The sequence below is a fragment of the Vespa crabro genome, chromosome 7, assembly GCF_910589235.1.
Source record: "Vespa crabro chromosome 7, iyVesCrab1.2, whole genome shotgun sequence".
NCBI classification, from domain to species: domain Eukaryota; kingdom Metazoa; phylum Arthropoda; class Insecta; order Hymenoptera; family Vespidae; genus Vespa; species Vespa crabro.
The window spans coordinates 9,128,666-9,154,943 of NC_060961.1; the positions used below are offsets into that span (position 1 = coordinate 9,128,666).

Consider the following 26,278-nt stretch of genomic DNA (forward strand, 5'->3'; position numbering starts at 1 on the left):
AGATAAATATAGAATATTTTCCTCTAAATTAATGTCATTTTTAAAATTCTCAAAATATGACATAGGCTTATTACAAACTCCATTTACACAATCCATTGCTATAATAAATAGAAAAGTTTAGTAAAATTCATTAAAATTTATAACTAGTATTTATTTGATATTTTTTTATAAATAATATATTCTTACTACAACACTGATCCAAATATACTGATCCTGTATCACATAAAGTTTGTAAAATTTTACTTGGGAAACGACGGCATTTTGCATTTGTTACAGCCACAGTAAAGAAAGATAATTGTCCGTGGAAGAAACTTACATAAGGAATAAAACGGAATAATCGTTTTTGAAACGAATGCAATACCTTTAAATTCTCGAAACTTTGTATTACTATATGTAGCAAATACTGTATGAAAACTGAAATTTAAAATGATTTTAATATTGTCAAACTTGAAATTGTGTTAAAATGGCTTTCATATTATCAAACTTGTGTGTATTCGTTTTCTTTTTCTTACCAATTCCACTAGGTGTAATACTTAAAATAGTTATTACAGTACTTCTCGATTTGTTTATAAAACTAAATATATATGTTATCAATAGACTATTTATACCAAAGAGTAATAATATTAGCATCGTTATTACTGTGAATTATAAATTATTATATTAGTACTATAATATAATTTTCTTACATAGAAATTCAGAAAATTATACTTACGTATTTCTGTTACATGATATAAGCGTATGTCTAATATTATATCCATTACATAAAAGCCTAATGTAATGATACATACAGACAACGTGCAAATTAGAAAATCAAAAGAAAATATAGTGAGCCAGTATAATACAGATGAGACTCCAGTCATTCGTTGTAACTGTTTAACTTTAGTAGACGTTTCTTGTAATGGATGAATAACAAAAAGTGCAAGAGTAGGAAAGAAGAAGGAACAAAATATTAACACTCGTGAAAGTGCTTCCATTTCAGGAATCACTTGGTTAGAATAAGAAAACATATCTGGCAATTCTTGCCTAGATATTTCAATGGAATATTTCTTGCTTGTTAGATTTCTAATAATGGTATTTGACAAAATATTCATTGTTAGAGGTATACTATGCATCATTGTTCCAGAATAAAATCCATTAGCAGAAGTTTCATTTTCTGTGTTATTAAATTCAGCAGAAACAATGACATAATTATGATATTCTGCTATATTCTCTTTACCATATGCTAATAATTCTGTAAAAAAAAAGAAACAAATGGTCTCATATAAATTAATACATTTTTATCTAGATACCAATATTGTGTTTACCTTCTGTAACACTTCTGTTTGTAACATTAATTGCAATCCCCTTAAAGTTCTTTATTTCTTCATTATATATCTCACCATATTTGGGAATATCAGAAGAATAAAATGCCTTGGGATTTCTGTACATGTTGAGTGTTAAAGGTATTATGTCTAATGATTGAGCAGGGGTTTTGTAACTTAGAGCCATAAATAAAATAGAAATCAAAGGTAGAAATAGCTAAAAAAATATATTATTAAATAAAATAATATTTTTATAAAGTGATTTAGTTTATTATATAATAAAATTAATGAAATCCTTACGATTACTAATAAGATGCCTGCATTTTTTCTAGTATATATTACTTTTTTATTAAACAATCCCAACATTGTTTGTATAGTTAGTTGCCATCCTTGCAGTTTCTGTATAGGTGTACAAAGATCTGTGAGATATTTCCCATTATCATCTCTTTTTATAATCCTAAATAAAATAAAAGATAAGGAATTAGACAAATACAGATGAATAACCCAATAGATATATATATATATATATATATATATATATATATATATATATATATATATATATGTATATACATACATATATAGATACATATATATATATATATATTTAATTATATGATAAAATAATATATCTGAAAAGAAATGTACTTTAAAAATACTTCTTCCAATGTAATCAAAGATACATTAATTCCTGTTACGCCTAATGTTTTTTTCTGATTTTCAATCCGATCTAACGAAAGTGGTAAATCCTCTGTATATGGAACACTTAGAACTATTTTTTCCTTTTCTAGGGTAACTTGTGACCTTAAATCAAACTTGTTTATTACTTTCTCTGGATCACACCATGATTTAGTGGATAATACAACTTCTATATGTCCATGACCTATAAAAATAATAACAATGTTTTTGTTTACAATTCAAATATTTACCATTAAAAATAAAATCAAAAGTAATAAACGAAAATGAACAATTACCATATTGTTTCTTCAAAAACATTGGTGTGCCATAACTCTTTAAAAGACCGCCATGTACTATCGCAATTCTATCGCCAAGTATATCTGCTTCTTCCATATTATGCGTACTAATTATTATTGTCTTTTGACCTCTCATTTTCTATAAGAAGATGATAAACAATAATCATAATGATACAATAAAAAAATACTTATATATATACACTTACTAATATTATATCCCATATATCTCTTCTGCTCTCAGGATCCATACCCGATGTTGGTTCATCCAAAATTAAAGTCTGTACAAATAATTGAAATTATAATATAAAGAGAAAAACCTTAGATTTTTTACATAAAGAAAACAAAAAAATATATACACTGGCATCACCAATGAGTGCCATTCCAAGACAGATGCGTCTTTTCTGACCACCAGACAATTTGCTGGGAAGATAATTTCGTTTCTCCGTTATTTGTAATTTTACAAGCAAATTTTCGACGTCACGTTTGATTTGTTGTCGTGTTTTGGCTTTATTTTTTAACTATAATAACACATTTATATCTTAAATATTTTTGTATGCATTTTTTAAATACATATAATGTGCTTACCAAACCAAAGAATTCAATTTGCTCGAACACATTTAAATCTGGAAAAAGCATGTTTTCTTGTGGACAAAGACCTAAATCGTTTCTGATCTCATCTAAATTATGTTTCAAATTTTTCCCATTTATAAAAACTTTCCCTTCTGTCTCGGTTATCACACCTATTAATTATATAAAGAAATTGCAAAATTATATTTTATTTTTATTATTAAAATATATCAGATTATAATAGTAATTGTTTATATATCTTATTTATTAAGTATCACCAATTAACCTGTTATTATAGACATAAGAGTAGTTTTTCCAGCACCATTGTGTCCTAATAATGCAGTTATTTGTCCTTTGTAAAAATCCAAAGATATTCCTTTTAATGCATGTACCATCTGATATAATTCAATGTCATAATGAGTCTTTATATATATATATACACATAGTTGTATATGTAATTTAAAGAAAAAAATAAAAAGCTTACCGATTTTCGTAATAAACCAGTGCTATAATTTTTTTTAAGACCACGAATTTGAATACCAGGAATAAATGCACCTTTAGAAACTACTTCAAAATCTTCACCTTCTAATTGATCATAATTATAATCTTTTGCTTCTTCGTCTAAAGATACTTTATTTGTTCTCATGCACTAAAAAATCATTTTACATTTAATATATTTCATAACTTGATTATATATTTAATATACTATTATTTTATATAATAATTATAAATATATTAATTATAAATATATAATAATTTTTTTTTCTCTATCATTTTACCTGTAGAAAATATAATGGATGTTTCTTTACACCATATTTTCCTGGTCGTATGTTATTAATATAAACGGCCATAATAAAATGAATTATAATTCCCAAAATTGAAAATATAAATATAAATCCTGTACTTCCTGTAATATTATATCGAGATGATTCGCTAGGTATAAAGATGTTACTCCATTGAATTCCAATTACTAAAAAGTATAAAAATATATAATTAATATAATTTCTCCATTATGCTGTGTTAAGAATATTAAATTTAATACATACATTGTGTTTCATATGTATTTACTTCTTCGAATAGTCTGGACAATAACAGGTTTGGTAAAATTACACCAAGATATGGTATAATGCAAAACAAATTTTCTCGCATCAAATTTTCATAAAGAGAAGATGAAGCAGTGTATATAATTGACAAAATAATAACCACAAAAACAGCTGAAAAAATTATTACCTTTATGAAACATATATATCCTGTATAATGTTATTTCACATATAATAAAATATAAAAACTTACGTTTTGAAAAGTATGCAGCAATATGCATACCAAATGATATAAGATGAACAATATGTACAGTCATTAATATCCAAAATAAGAATGCATTACTATAATACAGGTACGGATCTACACGGGTAGAGAATGTGTTTTTAAATAATACTATTAATGGTATCACATACAAAATACTGAATAAACAGCCAGTGGTAAGCCAGCTTAATAGATTTTGATATAATTTCACTCCGTTCATTGCCATTAAAGTCTGAAAATAAAAGGACAACTTTTGTTTATAATAAGAAAATATAAATGTCAAAACATTATATAATTAAAAATGAGTACTAACATTAACGCCAATAAATTTTTCTTTGACTGCATAACTAGTTTCTATGCATAATGGTATCAGAAAAATTGCCACAGCAAATACAGAAATTAATTGCCGCAACATTGTATCCATCATATTTGTTTTAACATATGGTGGATATGGCATTCTTTGTATGTGAATCTGTTAAATAATTATTATAAACTAAATAGTTTAAGTTAGCTTATACTAATAATATATTATATCAAAAATAAATGAAATATCTAATTACCTTTGGCATAATTGAAACATTCTCAACATTTTTCATAAAAGAATCATCAAGACACATTTGTAGCTGTACAAATGGAACTGATTCAAGATATTTGTGCTCTGGTATAGAATAACTCATATCTGTATATAATTCAGAAGAGATTTGAGTAGAATGTCTTATTTTATACTTAAAATGTTCTTGCTTTTGATCAATAACTATTGCTAGGAATTCATGTAATGGTTCTTTAATTCGTTCAATCAAATAAGTTTCAAGCATTTGTTCTTCGGTTGCAAATCCAATAAACTCTAAAAAATGAATATTAGTAAATTATCTAAAATAATATCATAACAAAATATACAATAATACATGCTTACTTTCATGTTTTAAACATTTTGTTGTTAAATCCATCAATTTTGTTGTAGATGTATCATTTGGCACAAAATATATTGTAGTTAAACTTCTCTTAATCAAATTTAATAAATCATCTTTACTTTGTAAGGAATAATAAGTATCCGTTATAACGACCTTTGGTGGTATTGAATTAAAATCTCTTACAGCTTGTGTTAACGCAAATAGTAATACAGGCAACAGAACTTGAAGGAATAAAGTTAATTTCCAATGTCTTAATCGTACTAAGAAATTTTTATATAACAATAAACCAAATACTCTGAACCATTCTTTCATTTTTTTTAGTATTAATGTAAACACACTGTTAAATATGTAGATAATTTTTTGTTCTTTTACAAATTTTAGTTACTATAGGTATAGACGGATAAAATTATAGACTATCTGCAATATAAAGTTTATGAAGGTAAACAGAATAATTTATATGTATTGACTTGTAAATCCATACTAACTTTTTTCAAGCATCTAATGTGAATCAACAATATGACCTTATACCGACTATAAATCAAGGTAATATGATCGACAGTTTGTAGTTTTTATCTTCTTTCATTTTGTGTTAATCTTATTTATAAATTATCCAAATATTCACCTAAAATAATCATATTTCTTATATATGTTACAATATATAGTTGTTAATATATAATAAAATTCTAAACTTAAAAAATCATAAGACTATCTATTGATTATATACATTTGATTTTAATAAATAAAAAATATAGGAAAAATATATAAATATAATAGAAAGGAGAAAACATATTTAATCTTATCTGATTTATAAATTAATATTAATAGCAATTAATCCAAAAGCCAATATTACATCATCCTTTGTAAAAAATATTTGTACGAAATAAATATTCTTTAAATTACATATTAAATTTGAGACTATGCTTGGCATTTAAACATAATATATACATAAATATTTGAACTATAATATAAAAATACATTTATAAAGTACGATATTTACTTCCCATTACCTAAAATATTTTTTATGTAAAACTTGTTAAACTACAAGTATAATTATGAATTTAATAATATAGTAAATGTATAAATTATGTACTTACAATAATATAAATAAAAATGGGTTACATCAATGATAAAAAATTGATTAATATTGATTTTATTGATTAAAATTGATTAAAATTGAATTTAATTATAAATATTAATATGATATTACATTACATATACAAGTTGATATTGATTAATACTGGAAAATATTACCATGGATGCGTACGCAGGATTAAGTAGAATTGAAAACACACAGGATGAACACTTACTAAAGCACAATAAAAATGCAGCTTTTATAATAAAAAACAATAATATATAAAAAAGTTCAGAAATGATACATAAAAGCTTAACTGATTATTTTTCATATTGAATATTATTAATCGAAAGATTTTTATCTAAAAACACGATAGAAAGACAGACACGATAAAAAGTCATAACAAACCGTTGTAAAAATAACGTATCGTACGTTATCACACGTTACATTATATCAAAATAACCTTTGTTCGGTATTGTTCACATAGTCACATGTTCCAAATACGTCATCTACGAAATTAACCAATCAGGATAAAATATTAAAGTATGAACCATTAGAACGAAGAGTATTAAGTGAAATAAATACCTCAAAGAGATGATTGGTTAAGATCTGGTAAATAAGTTTCATATGATATAACCTTAAAGTTTATATCTGGGGTTTATATTAATCGCCGAAATTTTACAATTGCTGACAATTTCGTGACTCATAGACTGTTGAATTATTATTGTCCTAACGGTATTGTATCTAACGGCGGTAGTCAGTAAAAATTACTCTAGATCTGGCCATTCCTCAATAAATTATTGAACCGATCGGACTTGGAAACATTTCAACGAACTTGAATAGTCTTCGCCCGTTAAGAATAATCTATTGTAGATTAGTAAGGACATGAAGGTACGTTTGTATGTATATATGGAAATGTTTTCTACATATATACGAGATTATGGTTATTTTTATTATAATAGACGATAATTCTCACAGTAAGAATCTGATATAATATTTTAACGATAAACACGTGATAAGTGTAATCGTATTCAATTGTTCTTTTTAATTCGAAGATATTAAGAAAAAGATTATTAAGCACAATATGTACGCATTATTGTTGATCCATTATTAGAATTTTGTGTGTGTATATTAAATATGTTAGAGGATGCCATGGATTGTTGTTACATCGAACAAAATGAAGCTACAGGAATGGACAAGATATTTCCAAATGTCTCTAGTCCAGAAATGTTTGACAGTGATGTGGAAAATAAACACAATGAACAACAAGAAGTAGCATCTATAATTGAAGAAACATTGGTCAAAACTAGTCCACAAAAACCTTCCCAGGCTACTCTTATCGCTAAGTCCGATAATTATCTGCTGGCCAGAATCAATAAATATTTAACCGGAGTACCTCCACCGCCGAGTCACACCATTTGCCAAAGCGATTGTAATGACTTGTTGCATTATATTCAACAAAACCAACAATATTTTTGGACAATCTCTCCTATGTCAAAAGAAAAGAATGTTAGACAAGAAGAAATAGATAAATCTTTTAATCAAGGAACATTAGAAAACAATGAGTTGTTTTCTTTTTATAATACCAATAATACTCAGAGAAATTTAGCTAATACTTTTGAAGAATGCGAGTCAAATATAAACGTTTCTGGAGAGGTATGTGTACAAAATTCTGATAATGATACCAATAATTCATAAAAGAAAAATCACAATTTAAATAAGGATATAATTACAAAAACACAGACACTTGATGTTTTAGACCAACAAGTAAATAATTCAAATAATTTGCAGAATAAATCTCTTATTCTTTATAACACTATTGGAGAGAAAGAAGTTGAAAATTTGCCATGGTCAGAAGCATATTTTCACAAATTTCATGGTATCCAGTAAGTATAAATAATATATTATTTATACTAATAATAACATCTTGAAATTGATATGTATCATTTTATTTTTTTGTTTCAGTTATAATAGAAATAAATCAGTAGAAGAATTTGAAAATTTAACAATGAAACTATGTGAAAGATATATAGGAGTAGAAACACAATCTACGTGTAATATATTTTTTTCTAAACAAGGACCTGGAAGTGCTAGAAAAAGAAGTGTTCTAGCTAAACGTAATTATGGTCAAAGCCCAGGAAAAAGATTGAGTCATTTAGCTCGCAGAAGAAGAACATTCTCTAGTGCAAATTTACAAGGATTAAGTCTCAATGATAAAAGACAATTAATATTGAGTGTTAAGTATGATTTCTTTTATCTTCATAATATATAATTTAAAAATTATTTTTGTTAACTTACTATTTGTAATTATATTTTAATTATAGAAAACCTACAACTAGAAAAGGTAAAAGTCCAAGAGGCAAAAGTCCAAGATATAAAAGTCCAAGAGGTAAAAGTCCTAGAGGTAAAAGTCCTAGAGGATCGGCTAAGAAAAAAGTAGTTCGAAGGCTTACATTAGAAAATACAAGTCCATACAAAACAAAATTGGACACATCAAGACGAGCTTTATTCCAAAGTCCACCCTTAGATAAAGCAGGCCCTAGTAAATTATTTAATTATAGTAATACCAATCCCCAAACAATTAAACGTGCTTTATTTCCCACGCCTAAGAAGGAAGATGTTTTAATGGAAGGTGTCAAAATAATTACTACCGAAGAATCTAAAAAGAGAAAAAATGAAGATGATTTACAAGGACCTCGTTTCAAGTGGGCAAAGAGTTTATCGTTTGACTGTCCTCTTGAATTACAAAATACTACTCTACGTTCCTGGGATCGCGAGAGACATTCTTCTGGAAATGTTTTATCACAACATGAAATGTCTGTCATGCAAGGAAAAAGTGAATTTAGTGATACGCATAGAAAGGTAAGATATTTTATTCTTGTATTTATTGTTGTGCCATTGTTTAAGATATTATATTTGATACTTAATTATATTTATTATTACATAGAAATTATTATGGGCTGTAGCAGAAGCATTGCGAGGCAGAGGAATTGGTATGGGCCATCCGCAGTTTAAGCAGTACGCTTCAAATCTAGCACGTACTGTTAAAAAATTAATGCCTGATCTTGAAAATAAAAATATACCAAGAAAACCTGGTAGTACAAGTGATCGTATGTTAAAATTGGCTAAACATCATGCTCTTCTCATAACAGATACAAGGACTATGGAATGACTGTACTTGTTAGTACGAAAAAATATATTATTGTATCTTTTATACAAAAAAATTCGTACAATTTTAAAAGAAAAAAGAAATAGAAAAAAGTACAAGTGTTATTACTTCGATACTTTCAAGATAATGAAGGACTTTTAATTAATTTGATGTGATAAATGTGATCAAATGCATTAATAAGATTTACATAATTTTTCACGAAAAATTATTATATTTTACTGTATAAATGTAAAAGAAAAATCCTTCTAAAGTCACAGTATATATATTAGAATAATTGTAACCTGGACGGGATATTATATATATATAATTATATATATATAAAGTTCTGTAAATCAATTATATTTAATATGTGATTGTGAGTTAAGTATATAGCTAAATCATTAGAAGCAAGTAAATACAAATTTAAATCTTATTGTCTTTGAAAAATCAATATAAATTTTTTTTTATTTCAAAGATAAACTTTTTCTTCTTAGTATATCAAAGTTTAATGTTGTTTTATGTTATTAAGAATTATGAATCATAGAAAATTATCTTACATAATAAACATCAAATTCAATGTTTCCAGAGAAACTTGATACATGAATTTATTACAAACTATTATCTAAATTTAAGTCTATTCGAAGCCTCTCATTTTCATTAAATAAGGACTTTGGTAAGAGGCAAGTAAAAAATTAGAAGACTATGTTACACATATGTCATAAATTGTTGCAAATTCTGTTTTGTTCTATTTCAAAGTGATACTTTTGCTTTATTATTTATAAATTATGAAATATACAATTTTTTTATTGCTAATATATATCAATTTTACCTACGCTGTACGAATACTTTTGCTTGATAGAATTGATATGTATTAGCATTCATATATATATATCAGTAAATAGATTAATATATATTTTAGCGACATATCTAGCATAAGATTTTTATATATATATATTTAATATAATTAAGGCGAGTAAAAAAATAAAGACTAATAAAGAGGGAAGAAATAAAGACTAATACAGACTAATTGCAATAGGGATTCAGGAGATATTAAATTAATTCTATAAAACTCTTTTAGTTCTCCTTATTCTGCATTTTGCCGACCGACCCTAGCAATCAGTTCATCTAATATTTGTGTAAGTTCTTTGTTCTCCTTTGTTTTTTGCTCTACTATTTCAGCGAGCGAATTACTTTTCAATTCTGCTTTCCTCACCATCGCATGTAACTTTACCGTTTCGGCTTCGTGTTGTTTTCGTATGTCCACTAATTCCAGGTTGGCCCTGTGATAAATTTTTTTTATTTAAAAATAATGCCCTTTCTTTTTTAATATTTATTTCATATTTTTAGATATTACAATATCTTAAATTTATTAAACTTACTTTCTTAATTGCGACATGGCATGAGTTTTTAATTGATCATAACGATTTTCTAAAGACTTTATTGTTTCCAAATTTTCTTGGATACTTTCTTTTAAAACTCCTTCGTTATTTTTATAGGCGGAAACGACTCCTTTGAGCCTTTCGTATTTTAAATGAACATCATTAAATGCAGCTTCCGTATTGCTAAGATGGAGATTTGTAGCTTGAAGTTCTTCTTGTACTTTAGATTTTTCTTGCTCAAAATTAGCACGATCCCTTTCTTTTTCAGTAAGTAATCGACTTATCGATTTTTCATATTCATCTACGACAACTCTACATAACAAAAATTATAATATTTTTTTATATAAGTAACTTTTATTACAAATAATAAGAATTATATAAGAATTTAAATTATAATAGTAAATTACGTTAATTGATTTTTATTCTCAATTTCTTGATTTAGTTGCGCTTGCAATTTTGTTATTTTTTCTTGAGAAGCTGTTTTTTGTTTTTCCACTTTTGATTCATATTCTTTTTTTTGTTTTTCCAATTCTTTTTCCAATTGCAACACAGACGCACGTAGTAACTCTAATTTCTCTGTTCCATCTATATCATCGACTTCCTTTGTATCAGATTTAGTTACTTGTATAGGTTCATCCTAAAAAGACACATAAGAAAAATAGATTTTATTTATAAAAAAGAAAATATAAAATCAAATGTAATTGTTATTCCTGTTATAAAAGAATACTTTAAACATTGTTTACATTTTTGTTTTGAATTTCTTCTAATTTGTGAATCGTACCACTGGGAGAGGTACTAAAAACTTGACTGTTTCCTTGAGGTAACATACTGACATTGGCTAACAGAGGATCAAATTTGATATACAAGGATTCATTCCTAAGGCGAGTTGCGCTTTCGGAATTCCCTCTTGCGGAAAGAAAATCAAAAGATGTTGGATCTTGGAATACTAAAAATAATAAATCGTTAAATACTTATAGACATTTAGAGAACAATCTAAGTACATATGATACGGGAAGATCAAATCTCAACTTACTTTCTAACACAGGATTAATAAAAACATCATCTTCCAATTCTAAAGGAGATATGAAAATATCATCTGCAACTTCTCCTGCCACTAATTCTAATTTTTTTAAAGAACAAGTAGTATCATCATTAGACAATGTAGTACTCTGTCTTTGTGGCTTAAATTCTTCGTATTGCTCAACTTCGTTTAAAGAATCAAGATTTAAGTAAATATCATCTGATAAAGTGAGCGTCTCATCCAATACCTCATCTGTGCCTATATTACTTGTACTTTGTTTTTTATTATCTATATTATCCTCATCAGTTTTCTTTTCAACTATATCTTCTTTATTTATTTTATTTCCATCTATATTATTTGTATCTATTCTATTTTTATTTAAATTATTTTTATCTGCTTTATTTTCATCTACATAAAATGTTGTATCAATTTTATGTTCATCTATATTATTTGTATCTGTTTTATTTTCATTTATAGTAAATGCTGTATCAGTTTTAATATATTCATCTATATTAATTGTTGGATCAGTTTTGTGTTCATTTATATTAATTGTTGTATCAATTTTATGTTCATTTATATTAATTCTCCTGTCAATTTTATGTTCATCTGTGTTAATTGTCGTATCAATATTATATTCATCTATATTATTTTTTATATCAGTTTTATTTTTATTGATGTTATTAATATCTGCTACATTGTTATTTAAATTATTTATATCTGGTTTATTTTCATCTGTATTGCTAGTATTTATATTTTCACTTACAATATCTGCAATTGCTTGGATAGTACAAGTATTATTTGTATCTGTTTTACCTATATTATCTACATCAGCTTCTTTCTCATCTACATTACATGTATCTGTTTCCTTAACATTTGTATCACTATATATATCTTCTTTTCTGTCACTCTCAGCTTCGTTATAATCAACAGGAGAAACTGATCTTGGTGTAGATGTTTCTAAAGCAAGTTTTACACTTTCAACTTCGGATTCTTTCAAATCCTGTTCACTTCTTTGTTCGTTGCTAGCAATACCTTCATCCGTAGATACATTCACTTCTAAGTTCAAAGATTCTTGAGGTATATTGTCACAAGTAAAATTTTCCTGTAATTCTTCTTGAGTCTGAGAAGAATTTATAAGGGAATGCGTGACATTCAACGGTGTTGCTAAACCGTTTTCGAATGCAGATGTCTCATTTAAGTTATACTTGACGGGTGACTTATTGTCAAGGATAACATTGGTATCATCAATGGCCGAATTGAAGGTTTGAATCAAAGTGTTATCAGGAGATTCATAAATAGAATTTGACAAGGTGACTTCCTCTACATTAGAATCAATTCGAATATCAGCACAACCACGAATTAATTCATTAACACCTGGTATATTACTATCCACGTAGGAAGAGTCTGCGACCTTGAATGGTTGAGAATTGTTGAGGTCATCGGTATCGGAACTGATACCGCTGTTTTTAATACTCTGCGTACTACCGATGCTGTAATAGCTGCTCTCTGAAGAGAAGCTCTCGGGTGTTGAGTACGTCACCAAATCTGCGTCCGCAAATTCACGCGCGAAACGCACCTTTACCTCGTGTTCGACTACTGCCTTGGAGAAAGTGCTATTGGTTGTGTCGTTACCACTCTGGAATCAATGAAACAAAACAAAAGAATAATGCTTTCAAATCAAATAAAAGAATTTTAAGGAAAAATAAATACAATAAACACAAAAAACATCAATGAAGAGAACTCAAAAAAATCTCAATCTTCGCACCTATATTCTTAATAATGGAATATCCTTCAAAATTATTGTGGAACAGGCATGAAAATCAAAATTTTGATAAAAGGATCATTTTGATACCTCGGATACAGGCGATGAAGAGGATGCTGACAAATTTATAGGAGAACGATGTAAGAGTCTATTAATGTACTCCATAACGTGTTTATCAGCGAACACAACACTGTGCTAACAATCTAAAGGAGAGAAAGAGAGAGAGAGAGAGAGAGAGAGAGAGAGAGAAAGAGAGAGAGAGAGAGAGAGAGAGAGAGAAGGGGAAGAAAATACGAGAAAAAGGGAAAGACGAAGTTCGCGCTGTGGTCTACCTCTGTTCACTAGGCCGATAATAACGGTGCACTAAAAAGAGAATCAGCTGACTTTGACTCGCTAGGGCAACAAGCCTCGAGAGATTTCGTTAAAAAAATTACGCAACCACCAGTAGCGGCATATGCGTTTCGCTCATTCTAATAATAAATATATCTCAGGGAGAAAGCTTCTGCCACGATAGAAATCTTGTCAATATAAGTCTCGTTTATACCGAGATCTCTTACGCACGTGTAGTGACATACTTTTTATCCTTATATAAGAAACACGGAAAAGATTCTTTTTTCTTTTTATTTTCGGCGCAAACGCTTTGAAAATGAAGGCTATGGAAATTTAAAGGTAAACATAACATTGGCCTGTATTTATATATGATATATAATACTAATATAATAGATATATTATAATACTAAATAGTAAGAGATTAGTAATATAATATTAGTATATTAGTATTATATATAATACATATAATATTATTTCTTATATATAATATAATAGACTTCCGTACAATACGAGTTTCTACAATGCAAATTTTTACAATGCGCTAAAAATATTGGGACGATTTTCTTCTGCTTCGTAATTGTTTTGTTTTTTCTCCAACATGTTAATTATATTATATGAGGAAAATTCTCATATAACACGATTTCTTATAACGCGATTTCATACAACGTGGAACGTATTAACTGCATTGTACGGTAGTCTATAGCAATTCCATCTATATAATAATTTATAAAATAATAATAAAAAAATAATATTATTATACATGTACATTGCAGATATAAAGAGAAAAAGAAAAACACGTACACACAAAATAAAACTCTTATCACAAGAACTTCTTGTTAGACTTTACTTTTATGGTATTTAAAATAAACAGCATTTGACAAGAGATACGCTTTTCTATTCGAATGTTTTTTTCTTCGCTATGATTACCTTCTGAAAAAGATTGCCCATATTTTCACTTTTAAGGAAGCTTCTCTTTTGAGTAAAGTATTCAAGTTCTTTCCGTATTTATCACGTTTCTTCTTTTACTCACGGAACCACCCCACAGAGCGAAAAAGAGAAGTCATTCCCCTTTCTCTATATATTTCTTCTACGACACTTGACACACTGTTGTCTCTGACAAAATAAGAAGCACCCAACGGTGCTTCCAAACTGACAACTTCGTCTTCGAACCTGGCATACAAATTTTTCAAACGCGTTCTCGCGCCCTTCCGGTATTATTTATTTGGTTTGCTCGGTTAGCTTATATTGGATGACACCATTTCCGTTGTCGCCATTTCTCTATTTAATCAATGCAGACTAACTAAATATGCGATTGTTACTTTAAAAGGATATTCCAAGGACACGGAAAGAAACTATAGTAAATTTTAATATATTTGACTCGAAAGTATACACCCTATCTTTATAATTGCTCTCGCGAACAAATTTGAATTTCGCGCCAAATTATAGGAATTTCTTTTCACACGATTATTATAGCTAATTCTACAAATATTTTTTTCTTTTTTCTCCCCACAAATATTAGTAATAATATATTGTATTGTAATGAATGAATCATAAATCCTGAATGTTCGGCGAATAAAAGTATTTTTTTAAATGTTTAACACATTCCGTGTCAGTTTGATTTTTGGATACTTTTCATTTAGGACGTGTGGGGTGTACACGACATATGCTTTACGAATAAATAGTTTTGCTTCTAACATATGCCTTACAATCTGTACAATAATACAAAGACCATAATTATCAAGGAAAGGGTGTAGAGTATAAGATGCATAAAAGCAGTATACATGATATTAAGATCTCGATACTTGATTTTACAATAAAGTTTTTAAAAATTCTTTTTACAATGAGAATTTCGAATGGCTTGAACGGAAAATTCAGTGTGGGGCACATATGCTCCACACGGCACGAAACATGTTAAACGATCGAAAAATTCGGAATAATCATTTAAAACAACTCGAAAATTTCTAAGTTTTTCAATAACTGCGGAATATAAGAATGACATGATAGGTGGCGCTAGTATTCTTACGGAAAAAGTAGGACACTACAGCTGTTTATACGTAAAGATTTTATAGAATAATGATGATGAGAATACGTGTTTTCTCGTTAACCTCTTTTGTGTTTAATATCGATGGTATAAATATATATTTTTTATTTGATTAGAACGTTGAACAAAGAATGATTATTATTTGAAAATAGGTAGAAATTTGTATGTACATGAAAAAAGCAATTGACTTTTTGGTGGATGACGTAAATTCACTGATAAGATGTATAATTATGTAAAAAAATAATAAGACGTTATATTAACCACTCGTTTAAGAATAACTTAAATACTCTGTTTATATGTTAACAGGAAAAAGTCAAGTGAAATCGTAAAACAACAGACTTTGACTTATATATTTCAGTCCTAGGTCAATATAATTGAAAGATCAATAAAATCTTTTGAATGACAGAGGGCATTTTGGCCAAACAAAAGAATCATTTTCGTTAAAACATTACAACGAAATTGTTGACTGTACATAGCAATCTCTCGATATGATGATATCATAAGAAACCGAGTTATACCATCCTACTTAAATGATACTTTGAATTTATTATCGCCAAATAAAAAAAACAAAAACAAAATTCGAAGATGACAACGATAGCCAAACCAAAAAAGAAAGCATAACTCGAACAAATCAATGTGACAAATTATAATTTGTTTTATACAATTATCGATGACAATGATAATAATGATTATGTAAGAAAAAAAAACAGAAAGAAAGAAAGAAAAAAGAGAAAGAAAAGTTATTCAATGACAATTTACCTCAGCTTTGTGAATGTTCTAAAACACAAATGTCGACGATCTCAGAACGTGATACACAGTAAAGGGAGATAGAATATACATAGAAGAAAGAGAGACGAAGAAGAAAGTATATAATAACGTAGAATGTATGTATATGACTGGCTTACAGTGCGCACGGCGACGTGAACGTGCGTGAAAATACGAAGATCTGTTCGGGTCTGTTCGGCTCCGGGGGAATCGATTCCCCGAGCCCTCGAAGTTCGAGAGACTCGCGCTCCTTATTCGGAGCGTTCTTGACATCGAATCGCGAATACGACAGACAACGACACACGGAGCAGTAAGCAGCAGTGAATGGTACGAAGAGACATTGCGTGAGTCATTCCCTATTTGCACTAAAAGAAAGAAGTCCACCACCTCCATCTCGTCATCCTGCTCCTCCTCCTTCACTTCCTACTCGCAATCGAGACATGATGCAGCAACATGAAGGAAAGAGAGGAGAGAGAGAAAGAGAGAGAGAGAGAGAGAGAGAGAGAGAGAGAGAGAGAGAGAGAGAGAGAGAAATAGTAATAGGTGCATGAAGATAGACCTTGTCTCGAGGGGGTGTGTCAAGGCACAGCCGACAAGACATTTAATTCGAGTGATGAAGTAAACGATTCTAAAGAATTCTGGGAGTTCCAAAAAGACGAGAAAACAGATACACCATATGTTATGCAACTCACTTTTTTCCCATAAGCTTTAGTTTATTTTCCTATTACTTTTTGTTTATTTTTATTATGTAAGAAATAAAGTATACAGGAAAGTATGTATATATGCACATATATGTACGATGTTAAGTATGTCAGATATGTTCCTCCATCATGATAAATGTTAATCAACAGTATTCTAAAATTCATATCGAGAAAAAAAAAATAAAAAAAAGATTTCAATTGATTCGAAATAAATTAAATCGACATGGAGGGAGTGAGAATGAATGAAGATAGACATTGATATAACTGAAAGGTAAAAATAATCGAGAGACAGTCTTCGATCACATCTGCACACTTGTGCAAACCTTCGATCTATACGTACGATTCTCTTCCTTATTCGTCTTCTAATATTAGAATTCGCATAGCGTATCGGCTGACGACGTATGCAAGTACGAGAGAGAGAGAGAGAGAGAGAGAGAGAAAGAGAGAGAGAGAGAAAGAGAGAGAGAGAGAAAGAGAAAGAGAGAGAGAGAAAAAGAGAGAAAGAGAGAGAGAGAGAGAAAGAGAAAGAAAGAGAGAGAATAGAAAGATAAAAACGGCAAGAAAGGAAGATAGTAATGGTGGTGGGAGAAAAACGAGAAGAGGCGGGGCGCGATTCGATCGCTCACCTTTCGTTCCTCGTGTTATCGAAAATTTGTTCCTCTCCTACGTAAATATGCGTGCGTGTGTATGTGCATATATACACGTACGATGTGATCGCGTGCAAAAGCCGCCGACGATCGTACAGCGGTGCGCGCGCCAATTTTCTTGTTGTCTTCGTCTCTTCGTCGTCTTCTTGTTTATTCAATTTTCGTTAGTAAACGGTAGTGCGTTCTATATTATATCTTACTAATATATTAAATCGTCGTCTAACGTTGTGAATATTTCCGAGCTCGCGCAAAGCCGCTCCTCCTTTTACTTGTCGCTTCGGCGACGTTCTTTACAGCACGCAGCTCGAAGCGCGCACACGCCGCGAAGATTTCCGAACATGAAGATAGAAGGTAGTGGGGAGGATACACTGAATGGAATACGGCGAATTAGACGCCATTTTCAAATGTATATGCCGATAATATTTGTGTAGCACAGCGATTTATTTTCAGTCGATAATTTTTCTCTGATGGTAATTACTCGTAAATGAATTTTAAAATATTTTTTGATTTATGTAAATGTTTAATCACTGATTCATCTTAAGAAAAGAATTTGACAAACGTTCACTTTGAATACATGGTTTTCGATTTTTATATTTTTTTTACGATATTTAATGAGAAATATATCATCACTTGTTTAAGAAAATTTTGTAAAAATCGAAAAGAAGGAATAGAATTGTAAGAGAATTTAATACGAGACATTTGTTCAATTGAAATTATTCGATTAGAAAAGAGATATTCTTTGAAAAGTTTTAACCTCGATTGTTTCTTGTCATGTGTCAAGCAAATGAACTTTTACTTGTAGAGGCACGTTGGATCATGTGACATTTCAGTTCGTACCAAAGGGTAAATCCAAATTAGCACAAAATACATTCTATTATCCCCACTTCTATCTTCATTCTATATACTCTAACACATTTATCTAGATTAATCTTTTATCAGTGAAGTTGTATAAACAAAATAAAAAAAAAAAATTTTTTTCAATTATCGTACAATACATATAATTAAATGAAATAACTTAACTATTTAATATATATACTTAAAAAAGAACAGAAAAATATTAACATTCTGCCATTTTTAATTAAAATTTTTAATTAAATTAAACCACTAACGTTATTAATTTATAGTTGTATTAATCTGAACTAAAAATAATTGAATAACTTTTTCAAATTAAATAATGATTTAAAGTAATAAAATTTGAATTTGTTGAATAAACTTATTATCCAACACATATATAAGAAACATATAACATATAGTAATTAGATAGCAGAGCTAATACGGCTTCGACTAAAAATGTCTTGTTAAATAATACACAGCACGTTTCCTTTTTTTCTTGTTATAAAAATCTTCGATAATAATATATATATATATATATATATATATATATATATATATATCATAATATTTATGTAATAATATGCACGTAAAATTAATCAGGGATAACAATTACTGAGAGCATACTGAGAAAAAAAGAAAGAGAGAGAAGAATAATTGTTTTTCTATGATTATATTTAAGTGCTTAAAGTAGAAACTTATAAGTAATAATAAGAAAAAGATAGAATATAAAAAACAATATAATTTAAAACTCAAAAATAAAACTAAATTTATAATTCTTGATTTTCGCATTTGTTGACTGCATGCTTCCAAAAACAAAAATAGTCTACATTATTTCACACTTTCTTTTATTTCCACATCAGTTAACATTCCTATTTATATTCACACATAGTAGAACAAAGAACTAATACCTTATAAAATATTTCTATATATTTACTCAAGTTTATTATTTCGCGAATTTGGTTCGTGTTCGAGTAACTACAGACTCATCGCGTGGTTTCGTTGCCGTATATATGAGTATGTTGTGTGTATATTTATATTATTTATAAGACAATTTATCATTTAGATTTTTCAATCATATGATAGTTAATATCCTCGATATCAAACAAGACAAGCACGTTTCATGAATTTTTTTTATACATATACATCTTTTTATATATATAACTAATTCTATGGATATGATTCGTAAGCACCACGTGATCATTCACAATAATTTCACACACACACACACACTATTACAATCCATGAAACTCAAACGATGTGCCATAAATGCACACAAGCCTTTTACAAAGTAATAACACAGATACAAGTTCTACCTTATCGACCTAGCTTCCTGATGATTATTGTACAATATAATTGAATGGAAATATTATTATTCAAATAAGCCAATATTGAAAAGTGTAGGTAATATAAATAATGAAAGAAAGATGATCTGCTACTAGCTTAGAACTTTGACTTTGAAAACGAACGAGAGAAGAGCAAGGAATTTATTTTTGTTTCAAGGTACTCCTGGAAATACAGAGTTTATTTATAGGAATTCGTCCTCCGGTCGACTATCAGCAAACGCCCATAGAAGACAAGAAAAAGAAAAAGTAGAAGTAGAAATAGAAGAAAATAAAAAGAAAACGGAAAAAATGAAGAAGACGAAAGGAACCAAAAGAAAATATTTTTATTTCTGTTTTTTCTCCCCTCTCTCTTTATATTTTATTGTTCTTTGCGGAACAATAGTTTTGCATCGTTTAAACTTATATTAAGAAAAATATAAGAATAAAAAGAAAATAAAAGGGATACCTTACGACGAGGAGAAGTTTGGCTTGGCGGTGAATTGTGAAGCATAGCTGTGATTTCCCGAAGAACAACCCTTGTCCCTTCACGAACTTGTCCTCCAACAACGACACTTTTTGGACTCGACATTTCTCCTGAACGTCGAATTTCCATATTTTGTAAAAAATATTCGATGATTCGTTGTTTTATTTTCTCTTTCTTCTTCTTCTTCTCTATGCGTTATGAAGATGAATTTTGTCTCAGATTGATAAAAAGAGTTGGCTTCTCTCCTCCAAATTAAAGCGCACTTTTTCTTCGTCGTATCACATTACTAATATACATTTAGATCTTTTTCCACACTTACGAACCTGTAACGATCACGTATTAATACAAATTAATTAACACGATTCGTTTATTCCTTTCGACTTTGTAACCTAACACACAATTCTATAACGCAACGACGACGACTTTTAACGGCTGCTTTAGCATTCACAAACTTGAATGCGAATTCAACGACCAATCAGAAATGCCGATTTATCTGACTCGTTGCGCCACCGTATCGCTGCGTCATTTCATTACGCTATCGATAATATAGATTTCTTTTATCTTCTCGAAAATAAGCGGTTAAACGTATGTATATATATACACACACATATTATCGTATTTTTATTTTACAAAAGACATAATGTTAACTAAATATATGATAGTTATATGTAATAATAATTTTCTTAAATTCTTATTTAATGCATCCTTTCTTTAGAATGATGCCATGCAAAATAGAATGGGGAGAAAAATAGTGCATCAAAATTTTGATAAAAAATAAAAGTAGATAGAAAAATAATTTCTATGTAAGAAAAATCTATTTTTTTAATTTAATAAATCAAGATACAAATTTTTGTTTAGTATTCTATATGCTTGACTTTAATAGATTTATTTATTCCTCCTTTCTCTACATTAAATTATACAACTGTAACCATACTACATTTTTCTAACATATTTTATTACTTGAAGGCAATTGTAATGACCAATCAAAACGGCTGATTTATGTGTCTAACTTAATTGTAGTAATGCTGTTCTTCCTTTGTCGATGGGTAATACAGATTTCTTTTTATCTTAATGAAAATACGCGGTAATTTCTCATGTGTGTGTGTTTTATTGTATTTTTATTATTACTTATAAAGAGAGATATGTATAAAATATATTATTATTTCAGGTTTCTATTCTGAAATTTTTATTTAAAACTCATGCAATACTGTTGTATATAATAACTTGTTTAAGTTAATAATAATAAGGTAATTATTATAATAATAATTATTATAAAAATTTTTCCTTTGAATACCATAGATTAACAAATTTATTATCAAGCTTCATACAAATGTGTATAAACCACCATGTTGTTACATGAACGGCAGTGTGAAAATATCACCAAAATATATGGTGGTCACAAGTCTTATTTGTCACATTTACGCATGCTGATTTGTCACACACATTCTCGCACGCATTCATTTTTTCACACAATTTCTTTTTTCATAATATACATATACATAAAAATACACACGCGTGCAACACATTAATGTATTACCGCACTACATAGTACATAATATAAAGCGAACTATATATATATATATAGTTCAAATACTATTCACAATGTTCTTTTTATTTTTGTGCTAATAAAAAGAACTACGAACGAAAAGACACTTCTCGTAGGCACTAGAATTATTTTTTGCATTTTGTAATAATAATAATAATAATAATAATAATAATAATAATAATAATAATAATAATAGTAGTAGTAGTAGTAGTAGTAGTAGTAATAATAATAATAATAATAATAATAATAATAATAATAATAATAATAATAATAATAATAATAATAATATCTATATTTATAGGAATAAGAATAATATTAATTAAATCCGATTCGTTAAAGTATATGTTGCATGAAGCTTCACTGTAGGGTATAATCACAGAGATTAGCCACCATTTAATATATGGCTGTTATTTAAGTTCAAGTTGCTTTGACACAAGGCACTTTTTTTTATATGTAAATGTTTATATATACTAAAACATATATTAAATTAAATTTGTGATTACAATGCACATCTTCTTATACGTTTAATGTCTTGTACTGAGTCTTTTTGAATGACAGATTAACCACCACGTGCTAAACGATCGCTGGATATAGTCGATTGATGCACACAAGGGAATTAACATTATGTATATTATATACGAAATAAAGTATAACAATTACTATAACGTTATTACGCTTATGTGTAGGTTTAGTTACTCGTAAGCGACAACATTTGCGTCAGCATTTTTTTGTTTTCTCCCCTTTCTTGCTTTTGTTGTTTTTTTCCTTTTTTCTTTTTTTTTCTTCTTTTTTTTTCTTTTTTTTTTTCTTTTTTTTACAACGAATCGCTCTAATTATAATAATTCTAAAGTTTAAAAAAATATTCGCGATGAGATGAGTAATAGTAATATAATAACATCGAGCATTTGCAAATAAGTATTATGTATACGGATGTAATTGTGGCGGGAGACTCGGTGTTGTAGGAGAAGTTTTTTGGCTACTAGAAGGAGGAGTTAAAAGACCACTTTCATTTGGACTACTATGTCTGTCAGATTCAGTTTTCACATCTGTTTCCTCTACGTCGACTAGTAAAATTTCTTCTGCCAATCGTTGTTGCGCTTTTTCTAACATATTCAGATCTACCACGTGAGTTTGTATGCGATGCGATTCATCCATCACTATGTTAGGTACTGTTGCTTTAAGTCCAGATCCTGAATTAGATTCCACAGGAGGAACAGTAGATCTTAACAAAAATTGGGAACCATCTTCCAACACTGTCGAGGCGAATGCGGTCAGCCATTTAACACAAGGAGCTAATTGTTCCCAGGAAAGACGCGATGCTCTTAAAGCACGTTCTCTTCCTTGTGTATGATAAATAGCTCCTGCAGCTATATGGCTATAAGGAAATTTTAAACTTCCTTCATCCAAGGTTGCTAAATCCAAAAGCTGAGCAGCTTGCGAATACTGCAATCCACTATACTGTGGATATATAAATACATTGGGTTTAGACCAATCACCGGATTCTATTTGCATGTAGATATTAAGCCATCCTGGAGCAGTCATCGGCGAGAGATTCCACCCTAATCCTTTCAAAATGATTAATTCTTTTCCTAAAATCTCTTCCTCTGTGCAGGCCCCATCAGTAACATATGCAAACTCAGCTATTTTAGGTGGATAGATTTCTTCAACCTGAAAATAAATTAGAAGTATCATTAAATTGTTATATTCATAAAAATAGTATTCCAAAAAAGAAAAAAAAAAAGAAAAAAATAGAACAAACCTTGGCTGCAATAAACAGGCATGTAATACCTATAAGTTGTAATTGACTTTTTGGTACATTTTGATGAGTAGACAGATATCTGTCTATATAGTCCATGGCAAGATAATAAGTTTCTCTGTGTAGTTTGTACACTTCACAAACTTCGATTAACCAATCCAACAAAATAGCACGCATTCGTGGTTGTAATGTTGGATGCCTTTGAAACATTTGCGGATCTCTTTGACTAAGAGTCTTTTGATCTCCCAGACACATAAGGGCCCATACCTGTGAACCATCTGCCCAAGGAAACGATGGGAGAGGACTTTGTCTATTTGATGCGTTATTAGAACCTGAAGGTGTCAAGAAACAAGTTGCATTTCTTAATTCCGACCAAGTTGCTGGTTCCTGTTGTTCTTTTAAAGGAGATGTTTGATGTTGAGGTGTACATGGATTTTCTATAGAATGTGTACCATTACAAGATTCTGTATATGACACATGAGATAATGCTGGTACTTTGCTAGGAGGATAAATATTTTCTGAATCTTCAGAAAGTTCAGCTGTACGTCTTTTACGCTTTAACAATTGCCTCTCTTTACCACCTTGCAAATAAGTTTGGGAAGACTTTTTCTCTTGTAAACTGTCGATAGAAAGGAAAGAAAAAAATTATAATCCTCCCTAAAGCTACTATTGAATTATCATGAAGATATAAACAAAGAAATTTATAAAAAATGAATGACTTAAGTACGACGATTAAAAACCTAATACAGGGCGCAATATGCAATAGATATACTACAACTTGTCATGTATTAGATCTACAATTTTGTTACTATTGCATTTCTTCTTTTACTAGTCTCAATATGTGAATTGTAATAAGAGAAGGTTATATAAATAAAATTTAAGCTATAACTAAAGGAAAAAAATGATTTATTGTTTCCTAAGACTGTTCCAAGGTTGCTATAATATATATCAATTTCTTACACGTGAAAACTAATGAAATAATGGAAAAATCTTACGTTCGAATAGAAGGTCGAGCACTCACCTGGTCTGTGGCATCTTGTTGAGAAATACTCGCAAAGTTCGAAATATTTTTAAGAGGTAAGATTTTTTTTTATTAATCCTCGGTATCGGGTGATATCAGACTAAGTTTTGACGAAAAGCAAGTAAGATTTCGTGCTACAATATTGTCGAGAAAATACTAAAAAGTATAAGAGCGCGCGAAGCTCAGACACACTCGATCGCCATAATGCACGTCTCCTTCCCCGATACCAATCCAATATTTAACGATGAAACGTAAACGCACTTATTCGATTTAATCAAAAAAAGATCTCCGATAGTCTTTAGCGATGTACCATCATAATGTAAATAGCTTTGGAATAAAATTTTCATGGAAAAATCCGAGGACGTGGATCTCGAAGCGCGGGAGACCAGCGCGCGAAACGATGACCAACCCCTGCTTGCAATCTGGCGCTGTGACGCCCTCTATATGAATACCATAACCTCAAAAGGGGAAAATTTTTCAATTTTTACAAATACTTTTCAGAGAACTTCCCTTGACCTTTCTCAATGGACAAACACCGATGTCATCCTCAGGAAACAATGATTTTGTTGATCAAAGAAAGGTCTTCCAAGCTGTTGATTCACTCGACAACGTTTCACAGTCAGTGTGATTTTTCCAATAAATATGCACTTTAATGACATTCAACAAGCGAATTCTTGAATAAAACGAGTACATTCGTCTTTATATTAGTCTTTTCTTTTCACATATATACGAAATTACAACGTCGTGGCGTTTCCGAAATCAGACAAACCGAGGTGCATCCATGCTCTTCCGCGTCCATTGGAGAATGCTTCCCGCCTTGATCTAATCACACTATATTTTCGAAGAAACAATAGAATATCTTTTTAGTCACTCGCGTTAAATACGTAACAATGAAGAACGTTAGATGGTCATATTTAAACGATAAATACAAAGATAATAGCTATTTAAAATTCATTAAAGAAAGTGCTTGGCAGCGCGAAGTTTTGCAGGAACGCCAAAGAAGTGATGGGCGCCGGGCAGGCGTGCTTATAGGTGGCGCTAGTAGCATTTCGGGTATACGTCTATCCGATTGGTCGAGTCGTATGACACAGCTGGCGCTCAGCTGATTCATTTGTAGCACACACTTGCATTTACATTCACTGATAAGGGACGCGCGCGCGAAACGATGCAACACCATGCAACTCGCGCCCCTGACCCACGCGGGAAAATACGCGCGCCCGCCTAAATCCTTTTCCCTCTCCCTTCCTATTCCGCAACCCCCACCCACTCATTCTCTCTTTTTCTTTACACAACGCGTCATCCAATCGACATAACAGAAGACGTTCGACGACGACTCACGACCGTCGTCTTTCGTAAAGATACATTCTTTGCCACGTGTCGAGCACAGTGACCTT

General features: G+C 29.6%; 4 protein-coding genes and 1 long non-coding RNA gene across 10 annotated transcripts in view; 2 read left to right on the top strand and 3 right to left on the bottom strand.

The window, feature by feature from the left end:
- Nucleotides 1–6,616, bottom strand: part of LOC124425785 (phospholipid-transporting ATPase ABCA1-like) — an 8,564-nt gene extending 1,948 nt beyond the window's left edge. Inside the window, exons 1-21 of one of the 3 annotated variants that reach the window (XM_046966678.1) lie at nucleotides 6,307–6,616; nucleotides 5,541–5,677; nucleotides 5,058–5,472; nucleotides 4,705–4,988; nucleotides 4,458–4,616; nucleotides 4,136–4,376; nucleotides 3,889–4,056; nucleotides 3,622–3,812; nucleotides 3,327–3,491; nucleotides 3,129–3,237; nucleotides 2,861–3,015; nucleotides 2,632–2,793; nucleotides 2,482–2,553; nucleotides 2,276–2,414; nucleotides 1,950–2,184; nucleotides 1,602–1,758; nucleotides 1,305–1,518; nucleotides 713–1,231; nucleotides 513–638; nucleotides 187–414; nucleotides 1–98 (exon numbers count right to left, since the gene is read on the bottom strand). The exon at nucleotides 1–98 is cut by the window's left edge and continues 172 nt beyond it. In XM_046966678.1, the coding sequence (XP_046822634.1) occupies nucleotides 1–98; nucleotides 187–414; nucleotides 513–638; nucleotides 713–1,231; nucleotides 1,305–1,518; nucleotides 1,602–1,758; nucleotides 1,950–2,184; nucleotides 2,276–2,414; nucleotides 2,482–2,553; nucleotides 2,632–2,793; nucleotides 2,861–3,015; nucleotides 3,129–3,237; nucleotides 3,327–3,491; nucleotides 3,622–3,812; nucleotides 3,889–4,056; nucleotides 4,136–4,376; nucleotides 4,458–4,616; nucleotides 4,705–4,988; nucleotides 5,058–5,367 (3,732 nt within the window). In that variant the 5' untranslated portion in view covers nucleotides 5,368–5,472; nucleotides 5,541–5,677; nucleotides 6,307–6,616. Of the gene's footprint in view, nucleotides 99–186; nucleotides 415–512; nucleotides 639–712; nucleotides 1,232–1,304; nucleotides 1,519–1,601; nucleotides 1,759–1,949; nucleotides 2,185–2,275; nucleotides 2,415–2,481; nucleotides 2,554–2,631; nucleotides 2,794–2,860; nucleotides 3,016–3,128; nucleotides 3,238–3,326; nucleotides 3,492–3,621; nucleotides 3,813–3,888; nucleotides 4,057–4,135; nucleotides 4,377–4,457; nucleotides 4,617–4,704; nucleotides 4,989–5,057; nucleotides 5,473–5,540; nucleotides 5,678–6,149; nucleotides 6,205–6,306 lie in introns of those variants that run through there. The other 2 variants (XM_046966680.1, XM_046966679.1) reach the window with 2 other exon arrangements.
- Nucleotides 6,617–6,751: 135 nt separating this feature from the next.
- Nucleotides 6,752–10,347, top strand: LOC124425788. The gene is made up of 6 exons (XM_046966685.1): nucleotides 6,752–7,018; nucleotides 7,272–7,783; nucleotides 7,919–8,013; nucleotides 8,093–8,368; nucleotides 8,452–8,989; nucleotides 9,075–10,347. Exons 2-6 carry the CDS (start codon nucleotides 7,280–7,282, stop codon nucleotides 9,297–9,299), a joined length of 1,638 nt encoding a protein of 545 aa, XP_046822641.1. The 5' UTR covers nucleotides 6,752–7,018; nucleotides 7,272–7,279; the 3' UTR covers nucleotides 9,300–10,347.
- Nucleotides 10,209–21,315, bottom strand: LOC124425787 (transforming acidic coiled-coil-containing protein 3). Of its 3 annotated transcripts, none has more exons than XM_046966681.1 (6): nucleotides 20,544–21,315; nucleotides 11,688–13,311; nucleotides 11,398–11,600; nucleotides 11,062–11,291; nucleotides 10,655–10,966; nucleotides 10,209–10,555 (listed from the first exon to the last, which is right to left on the bottom strand). In XM_046966681.1, exons 1-6 carry the CDS (start codon nucleotides 20,688–20,690, stop codon nucleotides 10,360–10,362), a joined length of 2,712 nt encoding a protein of 903 aa, XP_046822637.1. In that variant the 5' UTR covers nucleotides 20,691–21,315; the 3' UTR covers nucleotides 10,209–10,359. The 3 variants fall into 3 exon arrangements, with proteins under 3 accessions (XP_046822637.1, XP_046822639.1, XP_046822638.1); XM_046966683.1 differs by lacking the exon at nucleotides 20,544–21,315 and adding an exon at nucleotides 14,695–16,122; XM_046966682.1 differs by lacking the exon at nucleotides 20,544–21,315 and adding an exon at nucleotides 13,528–13,737.
- LOC124425791 lies at nucleotides 16,714–20,553 on the top strand. 2 transcript variants are annotated; one of them, XR_006942577.1, is made up of 2 exons: nucleotides 16,714–16,917; nucleotides 20,256–20,553. It is a non-coding gene; the product is annotated as an uncharacterized LOC124425791 (long non-coding RNA). The 2 variants fall into 2 exon arrangements; XR_006942576.1 differs by having other exon boundaries at nucleotides 16,714–16,900.
- A 531-nt stretch (nucleotides 21,316–21,846) lies between the features above and the next one.
- On the bottom strand, nucleotides 21,847–26,080 carry LOC124425789 (G1/S-specific cyclin-E1). The gene is made up of 3 exons (XM_046966686.1): nucleotides 24,885–26,080; nucleotides 23,867–24,482; nucleotides 21,847–23,775 (listed from the first exon to the last, which is right to left on the bottom strand). Exons 1-3 carry the CDS (start codon nucleotides 24,896–24,898, stop codon nucleotides 23,026–23,028), a joined length of 1,380 nt encoding a protein of 459 aa, XP_046822642.1. The 5' UTR covers nucleotides 24,899–26,080; the 3' UTR covers nucleotides 21,847–23,025.
- Nucleotides 26,081–26,278: the final 198 nt, after the last annotated feature.